Source organism: Xyrauchen texanus, chromosome 9 (assembly GCF_025860055.1).
Source record: "Xyrauchen texanus isolate HMW12.3.18 chromosome 9, RBS_HiC_50CHRs, whole genome shotgun sequence".
In the NCBI taxonomy this organism is placed as follows: Eukaryota; Metazoa; Chordata; class Actinopteri; order Cypriniformes; family Catostomidae; genus Xyrauchen; species Xyrauchen texanus.
The window spans coordinates 24690550-24705065 of NC_068284.1; the positions used below are offsets into that span (position 1 = coordinate 24690550).

At 36.7% G+C, this 14516-nt stretch overlaps 1 protein-coding gene across 1 annotated transcript in view; it reads left to right on the plus strand.

Moving 5' to 3' along the window:
- Nucleotides 1-2626: 2626 nt before the first annotated feature.
- The window catches only part of efna2a (ephrin-A2a), an 85880-nt gene continuing 73990 nt past the window's right edge, over nt 2627-14516 (plus strand). Inside the window, exon 1 of the mRNA XM_052134992.1 lies at nt 2627-3450. Within this exon, the coding sequence (XP_051990952.1) occupies nt 3341-3450 (110 nt within the window). The 5' untranslated portion in view covers nt 2627-3340. The remainder of the gene's footprint in view (nt 3451-14516) is intronic.

Here is a 14516-nt window from a genome sequence, read left to right on the forward strand (position 1 = left end):
CTTTTCTGCCTTCAATAAATCGTTCAGTTTCTCCCTTTCACCTTTTGTCTTATAATTTCTCAAATTGTATTAAACATCTTTGCTTTTTTTCATATTCCATTTTCTGTTGGCTCTGTCAAATGTTTAACAATTTCTCTTTACAACCTCTTCCCATTTGAGGAAGATCTCTATAGAATCACTGGTTTGACTAACATCTCACCATCTGTTTCAGTTTACAGAATAGGAAATTGCACTAACATACTGTTTACCCGAATTAAGTTTGTGTCGACAACACGAAATTAAAATATTTGATACACTTCTTGGAGCATTTTTAAACCGCTTAATTGGATACCTGATAGAAGATTGAACAACTCGTTCACTTCTGCGTTCAGGAGAAAGTTGTATAGACGCTTCTCGTACAGCAGGTGTCGCACGCGATTAACATTCAAAATTGTTTGGCGCTTTTAAGGAATCTGGAGGCAAATCATTTTCATGGCTGAGAGGATTTGATTATTGGATCAGTTTAGTTAAAGCAGAGAGTATAGTAGGTTTTTTTTTTTTTTTTTTTTTGAGAAAGCTCTCATCCTCATTCAAGAAACTTTTTCAGTTATTCGCCGCGTACAATTTGCTGCTTGACATATCGGTAAATTAGCGATGCAAAAATAAGCAAAGGTAATGTTGACTGATGTCTAGTTTGTTCATTGAATTGAATACACTGATTCGAGGGGAAAAACAGTTGTGGCAATTTGTTTTTCAAAAGCTATTGAAAGCTAACCAAGTCAACAAGTGTCCGTGAAGAGCGTGACAGGAAATATAAAACAAAAGTGATGTTTGAAGAAAAGGTAAATATTACTTAAGAGCGGAATAACCGTCATTTCCACTCAATGTTTAATTTGGAATTCAAATTATGCAAAATGCGTGAAAATATGTTTGTGTATTAAGGATATAAAAAATTTAGTTATGAAATGAGTGTTGCGTCTATTTTATTTCAAAAACGTTAAAGATGTCCTTTAATCACTGTTATTTCCACCATCGTATTTATTATTCAATACAAAACAGAATTTAAGATGTTGTGTAAATGACACTGGTGGGAATTTTCATGGCTTTCAGAGAAAAAAGAAATCGCACCGTAGACTTAAAGGGACCGTTCACCCAAAATTTTTAATTCTCATAAACTCAGCCTCGTGCCATCTCAGATGTGTATGAATTTCTTCTGTTGAACGCAGATTTTTAGAAGAATATTAAAGCTCCGTTAGTCCACACAATGCAAGAGAATGGTGGCCAGAACTTTGAAGGATCAAAAATCACAAAGGGAGCATAAAAGTAATCCATAACTCCAGTGGTTAAATCCATGTCTTCAGAAACAATATAAGTGTAGGTGAGAAACGTATCATTATTAAGGTCCTTTTTTTCCCATAAGTTCTCCTCCCAGCCCAGTAAGTGGCGATATGCATGAATAATGCGTATCGACAAATTCAAAAGAATGTGAAAGTGGAGATTTATAATAATAAAAAAAAATGACTTAAATTTGTATCTGTTTCTCATCATATCTACAGAAGCCCGTTTTGTCCTTGTTTTTTTTTTTTTTTTTTTTAAACTTTTTCTGTCTTTTCACGTTATCACAACTTAATATTCCTTCGGCCTACACAGTTTATTTTACTGCCATCTGGTGTTCAAAAAAATTAAGCGTAACCGGTTAGCCACTGTGGCTGGTGTTTTGAAGCAATAAAATGTATTAATAATGCCATTATGGTATTTTCGTCTTTTGTTAACTAAAGTGTTTATAAATAATACTCAAGTGAACACTCCAAGGCTTCACATATGAGTTAAGAAGTCACTGTGTTTTGTTAGGAAATACACTCGCTGAGTTCTTGATTAGGAACACCTACTTATTCATGTGATTATCTAATTAGCCAATCATGTGGCAGCAGTGCAATGCATAAAATCATGCAGATACGGGTCATGAGCTTCAGTTAATCTTCACATCAACCATCAGAATGGGGACAAAATGTGATCTCAGTGACAGTAGCCTAAACCGTGGCATGATTGTTGGTGCCTGACAGGCTGGCTTGAATATTTCTGTTATCACTTTAAAAGACATATATTAAACCACTGGAGTCATATGGATTACTTATTAGCTGCCTTTTATATGCTTTTTGGATCTTCAAAGTTCTGGCCACCATTCACTTGCATTTTATAGACCTACAGAACTTAGATATTTTCTAAAAATCTTTACTCTTGTGTACAGGGGAAGAAAGAAAGTCATACGCATCTGGGATGGCATGAGGGTGAGTAAATGATGAGAGAATTTTCATTTTTGTGTGAACTATACCTTAAATCTGTGATTATATAGCCTACACATTTTCCAATAGTTAGTAGCCAAATTAATTCTAGCTGTCCACATTGCTAATCGTGCACGATGCTGAGGAAATAAACGAGGAATCTTGAGTGCAGAGGTGCGTTTGTGCAGAGGTGAGTTTGAAGAGAGCGCATCCCAAAGCCCCGCCCTTTCTGAAGGTAGACCGCTAATCATAACTGTCGGACGCGTCACGCGGATCACATTCGGGATGGTCAGATGAATTATGAAGAAGTCCAGGAGTCAAATCGGTTTACATTCTATCACGAAGAGCGGATTTAGTCGATCGAATCTAAACATTTAGCAGATCCAAAAAGCTGATTTAAAGCGTAAGAAAAGCCAGAGAATTGGGCAAATTTGCCTTTGTTCCTTCAGGACAGAGAGGACTCCGTGAAAACGGGTTGCAATGTGCGTAGCGTCTTGCCTTTTCGATTGTCGCGTGCCAGAAACAACACGATTCCTCTTACAACTATGAGATAACTTGCTCAAAAAAGATGGACAACTGATGAAACACGAAACAGAAAGGCGTGTGTTGTAGATGGGGATGTGTTTCATGTGTGCTTCTCATGTAGACCACATGGGGTAAGAGGTATCTGGAAGTTGCCGCGCTATAACGAGGAGCATCACTGGACACTCGAGACGCGCATCGTCCTGTCCCGCATTCAGATGATGAACGGATATTTGATGCGCTAGAAAATTCGCTCACCACTGCCTGGATTGTGCCATGCACCATATTTGACCCCTCTTGTACCATAAGAATTAATTGCAATGGATTTTCCCTTAAACTTCAAATGCATGCCGTATTTGAAGTAGGCTATAGAAAGTTATGGTGCTTCAGCGGTCGGAAGGAATGAAAATCTGTCTGGATTACATGCCTTTTATAATGTTCCAGACTACGTACATAGATTTCACTCAGGCATCCAGCTATTTGAAAAGTTGTGTCTGAAATAAGCGAGCGATAAATTTCGTTTCGAGGTGCAGACTAGTAGGCTATCAATAACTCTAATGGAGTTGCCGGTGGTGGTTTTTGCGGTTATGTGTTGTGTCTCCGTATGGTCGGACGACAGGATCATCTCAGACAGACATGCAGTCTACTGGAACAGTTCAAACTCCAGGTAAGTGTCCGTTCAAAAGTGAGCCCGGCAACCTATTACCTCCTCAGATGACGAGACGGGCTTCTCTTGTGTTTTCATATTATAAAGATCTAAATTACAAATCTTGTGTGTGGTATGTGGGATTTACATCGTCTACTAGAGATTATGACATAATATTGGTTTGACGCTGCTTATCTTCTTAATAAATTACTACGGGTTATTAATTAAGCAAGTTGTGATCATATTGCCTGGATTTGTGCATACCGATGATGCCAGAGTTAAGCAGTGCATCGTTTTCCAACTTGATGTTTCTGATGATATATTTAGCTTATATGGCGACAAGGGGGTCAGGGTCCTGTCAGAGGGATCCCCCTCTGGCCCCACTGCTAGAACTGCCCCTGACAAATGCACACCTACATATTCATATGATTATTTAATCAGCCAATTATGTAGCAGCAGTGCAATGCATAAAATCATGCAGATACGGGTCACAACCTTCAGTTAATCATCATCAATCAGAATGGGGGAAAATGTTGATTTAGGAGCCAAATGGCTGTTTTAGTTGCCACATCACAGAATTGCTCGATTTAGATGGTTGTTCAAAAACAAGAAGGAAAGCCACAGAAAAGACAGCTGATTGTCATTAATCAGGTGTTTAATATATAAAATGTACAGTTGAGTGCTCAAATTTGAATTCCCCTTTTGTCTCTTAAGTTTTCACACCCCTTTTTGAATGTTTACAAATATAAGAGATAAAATATTTTGTATTATTCAGTAGTGCCCTTCTGAATGTACGTAACATGTATTTACATAAAGTATTTTATGCATAGAGTAGTGTGTTGTCTTCTTGAGCATCAGTGAATGTTTGCACCTTAGTTGTGTATGTGTCCCTCAGTGGTCCTAATATCAAAAGCTGCATCTCATATCACACATAAATATACACACACACACACACTATATATATATATATATATATATATATATATATATATATATATGAACTTAGTATTTCTTTACTGTGACTGGATGGCCCAGATACAAAGACTTCAAGAGTGCAAATTGAATGAAATGCCAGAGGCAGTTTATTGTGCACTGTAAAAAAAAAAGAAAATACTGTTAAATTTACAGTAAAAAAACTGGCAGCTGTGGTTGCCAGAAATTCACCATAAAAAATACAGTAACCATGTTTCAGGCTTTACAGTATGTAATTTTTATGTCTTTATATTTTACGGTGCATTTATATTATTTAGTGATAAACTTGACATATTAACTTTCTGACATGTAAAAATCTGCTTTTCACTTTATTATGTATTGCTAATAAATAGTAATTACAGAAGGGCACATGATGACATGAAGTTCATCAATAGTGGCCCTTCCAGGAGCAATGACCAATAAACATGGAGAGACACTCACTCAGTCACTCACACAAACACTGAACACCTTCAGGGCAACACATATGAAATTAAAATAATGCAATAAACATTAACTAAACTACATCAAATATAACACAGAACATCCCTAAGTACTTCATTGATATTAAAAATAGGAAGAAATATAACTATTCCCATGAAATGTAATGGTCACGCAGGGAATTGGAATGCCCAATTATTGTTTTTACCATCATTGTAACAATAATTTACCATAATAAGTACATGCTTATCTTTATCTTGTTAAAGATAATATACAATTTTACCATTAATTATACGTGAAAATCATACTTTCTACATCTAAAAAAATTTTCATTTTACAACATTTTACCGTAAAACTACATGTATTGTCTTATTAAATATATTTAAAAAAGGTTACTGTATATTTTAAGTAACCAACTGTTAACCAATTAGTGTTTTTTTTTACTGTAACTTCTTTACTATCTTTTACCGTTAAAAATTACAGAATTACATGGGACTTTTAATTATAAAGAAGCCTGAAATACACATGGGACTACTATTTTAATTAGGGCATGCCGATTTAACAAAATAATAACGCGTTAAAAAAAATTACGCAATTAATCGCAATGCTTTCCTGAGAAATTCAAGCTTGTAGTACCACCTGTTTACTCCAGAGTAAGTGAAATGAGCACCACACAGTTTATTACAGTGAACAAAACATTAACAACCCTTCAGCGGACACACAACACAAACATGTGTTACGTTCTTGCGTTCCAAACACTCGAAGGAGCGCAAATGCGAACTAAGGGATCTCAAGATGTGTTTAAAGATTGAGTATAAAACTATATTTAACTTGACACAGTGACCTAAACATTTTATTTTTATGACACAACACACCCGAGACGCGACACAAACATGTCTGACGCAGGTCATATGGTCTTTACCTCACAAATATTTAATTACCAACAAGGTTAAGGAGGTGTCCTTTAAAATGTTACACCGTTTTTACCCAGTCAATCTTTATTTAAGAAACATTCTCCCTGAAATAGATTCACTTTGCTCCTTCTGCAATGCTTTAGATGAATCTGCCCCTCACCTTTTTTGGGAATGTGTCCACGATGTAGTATTTTGGAGAACGTTTTGTTTGTTTGTAGGTACCTCTATTTTAACTGTTTTTTCTTTGCTTAATAAATACGTTTTATTTTGTTTTCAAAGTTTTGATAACTTAAGTTAATATTTTCTGATTAATCTGTTTATTTTTCTTGCCAATTTTTTATACATAAGTGTAAATTTATGTCTATAAAGCCCATATTTGCACTTTTTTGTAAAGACTTGTAATATTATTTAAATACTCTTTGTACCTCCAACAACTCCAAAGCATTGAAAACCATTGCACTATGTAATGAATATAATGTCTTGGCATTATTGTAAAATATATCTGTAGTATTGTGTACTATGTATACCCCTGGCTTGTTTCTAAAAAAAAAATAAAAAATGTCTGACACCGGTGTAAATTGACAGGTCCTTAAACAACTCTGATAATAAATCTCCAACTCATTGACAAATTCTCTCAGAAGAGAAAAAAAAAATTCTTTCTCTTTTTTCTATGATATCATAATGATGTGTGCTCACAAACCAGATTTGTGATGAACAGCAACCACACACACTTCCGCAGGCTGACAGAATTTGAAATCATAAGTTCTAAGTGAATTTCCATGACATTGCCCATTTCCCTTTTTCAAAGGTATCATTGAAAAGGATTCTCCAACTGGCATGGCAGGTTTGCTAAGGGGATGTCAGCCTAATGGCATTTGACATGCAGCTCCTCAGGTAGAGCTTGGCTAGATAAATAAACATGGCGAAGGTGCTCTCACGGCTGAATTAACAAAGTTAAGAGTGGCTGTCTTGCAGTACATCAGTAGTCTGCTGAGGTTTAAAATATTAAAGAGGCTCAGAGGAAGATTTCTTTGCAAGCTGGGTGCACACTCTTCCACCTCAATAGAACATAGTGCTGGATTATAATTTTTTGCATTAAATAAGACACCAAGATGCATTCAATCTACATTAATCCTTATTTAGCGAGATTCTCTGCCAGTTTTTTTTTTTTTTTGTATCTGAAGTCTTTGCTGTGTTTAGATGATAAAAGAGATAAATGCACAATGTGCGAGTCCCAAATCATTTTATGATATGTGATTTGTAGCAATACATTTGTATGTCTCATTTTTAAATGTTTTTATCAGATAGTTTTATGTGCCACAACTAGTTTCAGAGATACTTCTCCAAATACCTGTTGTATTTATATGCCGACGCTCACTAAATGCATGTATTTCTGTTTGTTATTTCAGCGAATCTATCAAAAAGAGCAGCATTTGCACCCCACTAAGGGATTGTATTAGAAACAATAAAAAAGAATGCCCAGGGGTCAGCTTTACATTTCAGTCAGTCCTGACCTCCCTTCTAGTTCTCTTGTAGAATTATAGTCGCAATCGAGGTGAGCGTTTGCAGGGCAGTTCACCTTGAGCATTAAAAGCTTGCCATGAATCATATTTTCTCCTCCTAAGCTCCCTGTCAGGGGTTTTCTATTGAAGTGCTCACTGAAAAGAAGATAGACATCCCCTCAATGCCAATATGCTTGGCCTCTTGGGGGTCCACATGAAAAAAAATAAGATGCCCAGCTCTGTAACCCAAGAGGATGGACTAATCTAATCCTGTGGTTTATCCTTCAAAAGGCCCTCTTCTTGAAAGCTTTGAGGTTCTTAACAGACGTCCCAGCTCATAGCCGCTCACTCAAGTTGTGCTGCGGTTGGCTGGGGACAGCTCAGTGCTCAATGTTGTCTCAGCATTCGCAAAGAGGTAAAAAAACAAAAAACAAGTGGAGCTGAGGAATCCAGTGCTCACAGTGATTCATATGGCTGCTGTCATTATTCTCTTGACAGCTCACACTGCTTTTTCTGAGACACTCTTCTGCTGCTACCTTGTGGGGCCAGCAGGAGTGCATGCCGGTGAAGTTCTGCCACAGCAAAGCTACTAAAGGTTATTTGCATGCTAGTTCATCTCTAAATTGTTACTATTATGGATACAATGAATATGTGAAAAGGTCTAGATGGAAACCACGAATACCCCATGCCCTGAAAAGGGCTATGAATATCTTAAAGCAAATTGTCTGCACAACACAATGAATCAGCGAGTCCAGTATGCAATATATTATATCAGCCTTTTGTTATATGTGATTGAATTTAATTAAACATAACCTCTTTTCTGATTGTTTGCGGTTAGATGGAGTTGCATAACCATTCATGTCTAATGATCTTGACGATCCACAGCTGTTGATGATGTAATGGCTTTGAAATACTTGTCTTGTGCCTTTGAGCGCTTGTTACTTGGGAAAGAATCTTAAAACACTGCATCATGTTTAAGGTTGAGATTTATACTGAACTCTTCGCTTTTACATTTGCATTGTTGTTTTAGGATTTTCTGGTGGAATATTTAAAAAAACAATTCTGAATGAAGCCTCTTTATCTCTTCACACTCTTCAATCAGATCATGTTTCCCTTCTCTTTTTCTGAGTGTCAGAGTGCTGTTAAATTTCATTTTGACTGAAAAACAGGCTAAAGCTCAAGTAGCTGTTTGCACAGCAATAAGGTTTAGTACTTATATTCTGATTTGTCTTTCCTATCTACACTGGTGGCCAAATGTTTGGAATAATGTACAGATTTTGCTCTTATGAAAAGAAATTGGTACTTTTATTCACCAAGTGGCATTCAACTGATCACAATGTATAGTCAGGATGTTAATAACGTGAAAGATTACAATTACAATTTGAATAAAATAATCCTCCATGGGCAGCAATGAACACTTTGCAGATCCTTGGCATTCTAACAGTTAGTTTGTCCTGATACTGCATTGACATTTCACCCCACGCTTCCTCTAGCACTTGCTATAGATGTGGCCTTGTTGTCGGTCACTTCTCATGCACCTTACAGTCTAGCTGATCCCACAAAAGCTCAATGGGGTTAAGATCCATAACACTCTTTTCCAATTATCAGTTGTCCAATATCTGTACTTCTTTGCCCACGCTAACCTTTTCTTTTCAAAAGTGGCTTTTTCTCTGAGTCTTCTCTTTACTATTGTACATGAAACTGGTGTTGAGCGGGTAGAATTCAATGAAGCTGTCAGCTGAGGACATGTGAGGTGTCTATTTCTCAAACTAGTGACTCTGATGTACTTATCCTCTTGTTTAGTTGAACATCTGGCCTTCCACATCTCTTTCTGTCCTTGTTAGAGTCCTTAGTATTGTACACCTTTGTATGAAATCTTTTTTTTGGCAATTTCAAGCATTGTATAGCCCCAAATATTGACCTTAAGACATCCCAGTCTATTGCGTGTGGCAACTAAAAAACAAACAAAGATAATGTTAAGCTTCATTTAACGAACCAAATATAATGGCAAGTGATTTTCTAAAACCAAATTAGCAATTTAGCATGATTACTCAAGGATAAGGTGTTGGAGTGATGGCTGCTAGAAATGAAGCCTGTCTAGATTTGATAAAAAATGGTGATGGTGCTGTTTTTTTTTACATCAGTGATGTCCTGACTGTGCTTTGTGATCAATTGAATGCCACTTGACTTTGGTGAATTAAAGTGCCAATTTCGTTCTGAAACCGCAAAGTCTGTACATTATTCCAAACTTTTGGCCGCCAGTGTATCTTGGTAAATGGTCTGCACTTATATAGCGCTTTTTTCTAACCTCAGAGGTTACCAAAGCGCTTTACACTGTGTCCCAATCACCCATTCACACACACACTCATACACCACGTATGCAAGGCACTAACCTACCATTGGGAGCAACTTGGGGTTCAGTGTCTTGCCCAAAGACACTTCGGCATGTGGAGTCATGTGGGCCGGGATTTGAACCACCAACCCTGTGATTAGCAGCCGACCCACTCTACCACCTGATCCACAGCCGCCCCTAAGCGATCTTAAGCTCACCTTTGTAGCAGAGAGAGAAAAAATATATATATTTTAAAAAGTTTTCACCCAGTCGTCTCCAGAGAGACAGTCCTCTTTTGAGGGCACTGTGCTGAAATCTTGCTTCAGATGATTTTCAACTTGGAAAAATTCTGCCAGGAGACAGGAAGGTTTTTGAAAACAGAAATGGATGTAGTTAAATTTTATTTCTTCTCTGTTTTAAAGTCTCCTTGTGATTTTGCTGCAAGTGGAAGCTCAGATGTTGCTCTCCAGGTGCTTTACAAGTGACTCATCGTCATATGGGAATAAGTCTTGAAATATGTAGGTTCACTGGTTAAAGATTCATCCCTTTGGTTTTATGATTTGATGCCAGCACGTCAGAGTGGTCTGTGCTGTTTTTAGTTTTCTCCCTCCTTGTTCTCTTTGTCATCCTCATGCAAATAAATATGTATATCATTGGTAGTTATTTATTTTTGCACAGTAAACGTGTTTCAGTGCTTAAGTTTTCAAGGTCTATTAGACCCTAATTACATCTCAGTATCTGTTGTATATTAATGTAGTTTCATGGTTTCCTAAGCCTTAATCATTTCAGCATGTGGAACAGCAGTGGATGGTTATGTGAGGAAAATTTTTACTTTTGAGACAGACATGGTGAAAAGGTTCCCAGTTCATAAAAGTGAGACTCTTAAACATTTAAAAATAGCACAAAGGGCAACCTTAACCCTGGGGCTACAGTAAGACCTGTGGCAAACTACTGTATAAATGCCTTTTTTCCACTCTCTGCATGCAATCTCAGAATGCATAGAAGACTTAACTTTTTCAGTGAAACTTTTATAAATTCTTTCTCTTTGAATCTGTAGCTAGCTTCATTGGGAGTGGTATTGTGGATTTTGCAGTCGCTGTATATCTTGCCTTCACTGCTTGTAGGATATGCCTTGTCTGTCTCCCGGGAGTACAACTCAAATTTTTTCAAGCTGTCAGAACATTTGCAGTGCTGTGGAATAAAAGCTAGGCATTGTTTAAGAGCATGCTGTTTCAGAGCTGCCGCATGCTTGTTCAGCAAGCATTGAATGGCAACTGTATTTGAGATGTTCCAATGAGATTAGAAGATTCAAGTGTTGGTGGACAGAGATTTCCTCATTTGTAATTTTTTCCTGATCACTTTACTTAGACAAGAGCTTTTAGCTTAAAGCAGAGCAGTATCTATTCTGTCTCTTTGCATGCTCAGCTATTTGAGTTAGGGCTGGGCGGTATATCGACTTTTAAAGATATATTGACATTTACAAACAAGGTATAGGATAATACAATGCAGTTTATATCAATATAGTTTGATGCTGCATTACATAACCCATTTTTTCCATAAAGCAGTGCCAGTGTTTGCATCTCTCCTCCCTCACATTCTCCGTGCATCCCCGCACCCACTCTCCCTCTGCGTCTGTGCAGACCCAGCCCCACTCGCTCACAAGCTCTCCTAAAACATGACACAGCGCCGGTCCAAACTGTCGAAGAAAACTCACCCTGTCTCAATCAGCTCCCCATGTCATGAATCAGTACATCGTGAAGACAAATTCGGGCACTGGTAAGGGTACTGTAAGGGTCCACTGATCATTGGGACACTTATGACTCAATCACCCACGACACGTTAATGAGCTCACGCATTGTAGCGCATGCTGTTTAATTAATCAGCACAATCGCTGTATAAATTACACTATCATTCATTTTCGTTGAAGATATTCAAACGTAAAGCATTATAGACCTTTTTCACACTCTGAGTTTTGGAAAGCGGAAGTAAACGTTTAAAGTGTAAACTTCGACAGCGGTGAATGGGAGATCACAGCAAATATTATTTTCACTTACCTATTTGCTCAAACCAAAAGAAAATGTTTTCTCGGTTACTGTTGTAACCTCCGTTCCCTGGTGGAGGGAACGATACGTTGTGAACCCCAAAACACCCCAAGGCTAATGAGAATTGGCGAGTGGAATTTGCATGCCACTCCCCCTGACATACAGGTGTAAAAGGAGCTGGGGGGGGGGCGGCGGTGCGCCTATTGTCAATACATCGACACAACTTCAAGTGAGTGAGTTATTAAATATACATGGTAATTATAAATTAAATACATTACAAACATCTTTTTAAGAGAAAATAATGCTTGGACTTCATAGTTTTACACTTGTGCTCGTCATCAAATGACTTCAGACTTCAAAAGACACGAGGACGTTTCCTGTAAGGGAACAAATTGAGCAAAGATGCTCCCCGTTTTTTATGGTTTGTGGAATTTTTTTTAGGGAGCAAATCGATGTCACTACACTTTGCATCATGAAATCGTCCTCACGCCATGCTCACCTCAGTTTAGACAATTCCATAGGCTTGGCAATCTTCAGATTAATCGCGTGTTTGAAAACAATAGGTGTCATTATATTAGTTTTGCTTTGAACCAGCAAGATCAAAAGACATAACAAGCAGATAAAAGAATAGTCACAATAACTGATTCCAAAAATTACAAATAGCATTATAAAAGTATTCAAACACATGCTATGTTCAAATTCCTCTGAAGTCAGGTGTTAAGATCTTTGTGAAAAGCAGTGAAACAAGGCTGGATTACACTACACGACTTAAAATATGAACAGATTTTAAAATACCTGGCATCACAAGCATACTGACTTTGAAATCGATATGGACAAAAACTGGGCATTATGACAGGGAATCTGTAACAAGGCTGGCAACAGGCAGATGAAGAGACGATAATGATGACGACAAAGTGGGAACCCAGGTGCAGTTTATTAATCAAAGGGATATCCAAAAACAATAAATATAAACGTGAACAAAAGACTTGGCATAAAACTAGACTTGGCATGAAAAATAACATTACATTCAATACTTGACAAGAGACAATGGCAAACATGAGGGTTTAATATATATGGACATGGGGAAACATAAGCCAATGAACAAACAGTACACTAAACAAGATAACAAGACAATTAACTAAAACCAATGACAAACTAGAACTGATAACAACCTAATGAAACAATAAACCAATGAAAACAAGACACATGAACATGGAGGGAAACATGAAATCACATGACAAGGAAACCACATGACATGAAACAGGAACTAGAAATTTCAAAATAAAAGACATGAAAACAAAACATTAACAAAAACACATCTAGACATGACAGATTCACACACTCCTCAAGTCTGTCAAGTCGATCTGATCCAATCTGATCACAAACTCATGTGGAAACAATATTGCTAGATTAGTTTGATGTTTTCCAGCCCAAGGATTGTTCAAAACCAGCCCAAATAGTGTGTATAAAAAACAAGAGCATTTTAACCATAATACCAACACAGCCTTTACAACCTTAATGGCGCGATTAAGCAACAAAACTATAATGTTTTCCAATGTTTTAACATCAAATTATGTTCCTTCAACTGCTGTTGAAGCCGTTTGTTGAAAAAAAAAATTATGAGATTTGTGTTCAACTTTCTAGAGGTCATGGTATATTTTTTAAATTATTATTTTTATTGTTAAGTTTATATGTATTATTATTCTTGTATATTTACTATTGTATTTATGATTTTTGGCTAGTACTAGTTGTCGTAGAGTGATTTTTAAGTCACTGCAAAAGGGGCCAGTGGAACAAGTTGGAGAGAGTAAAATGTTTGGGTTTAAATTGATTTTTTTTACCAATTCATTATTTTTATTATATTTTTTGTTTAATTTGAAGTGTAATTTGAATTTAGATTTTTTTTTTTTTTTGGTTTAATTAGTTTTGTTTCAATAAATGAATAAAATTTTTCAAAATCTAAATCGACTGGTAGAAGTGAAGTGTCAGAGATAAGTCCTGGCATTAATCACGACATGAGATTTTATTCACCACTTTTCGTTGTTTAGATTACCTAACTTCTATTATTAAAATCCATGAGAAACACCTACAAGATCACCATATACCCTTGATATAAGGATTTAAAATGACCATTCATTAACCCAGTCACAACAATGCACAGATATTGTGTTTAAATGATACTGGAAACATTAAAATAGTTGTCTTGTTTGCCATCTCTGTTTCTTGAGCTTCGTGGCCCAGTGCGCTCGATTTCCTTTGGTTGCTAACCGTATGACTTCAGATTTGAGTCATGGAGCATCATAAACAACAAGATTTCCAGTGTACAATGAAACATGTTTGATATCCTCTGACTAGATGGAATCAGAGTTGGTACCCATCATATACTTCCTGATTTTCTGTAAAATCTGTCTACTCCAGCTGGCTCAACTTGACTAGCGTCAACTAGTGCCGACTAGCACCAACTCGGCCTGACTGAAATCGGAGCTAAAATTTGTGTTACATTCATGTATTTTTTAATCGCTGAAATTCTTCTTATCTGTGAAGTCAGTTAAAACCTATTCAGAAATACACATCCAATTATTACAATTTGGGGACACTGATCACTGAGTCTTAAATTTGGAACTTCCTCAGACAAAGCCTTCACACAGCATCGGAAGGTCCGGAATAACATGGATTATTTTTATGGTGTTTCTCTTATTTTCAACTCAGAGAAATCTGAAAACTACTTTTGTGTCCCACGACAAACAAAACAAGGACCAAATCATAAATAAACTAATGAGTAAATGATGATCGAATTTTCTATAAATTTCATTTTGAAATGTAGCCTTGAGTAAAGTATTGAAATTCTTCTAAATAAGTTGAATACGACATCAGGGTGACATTTAAA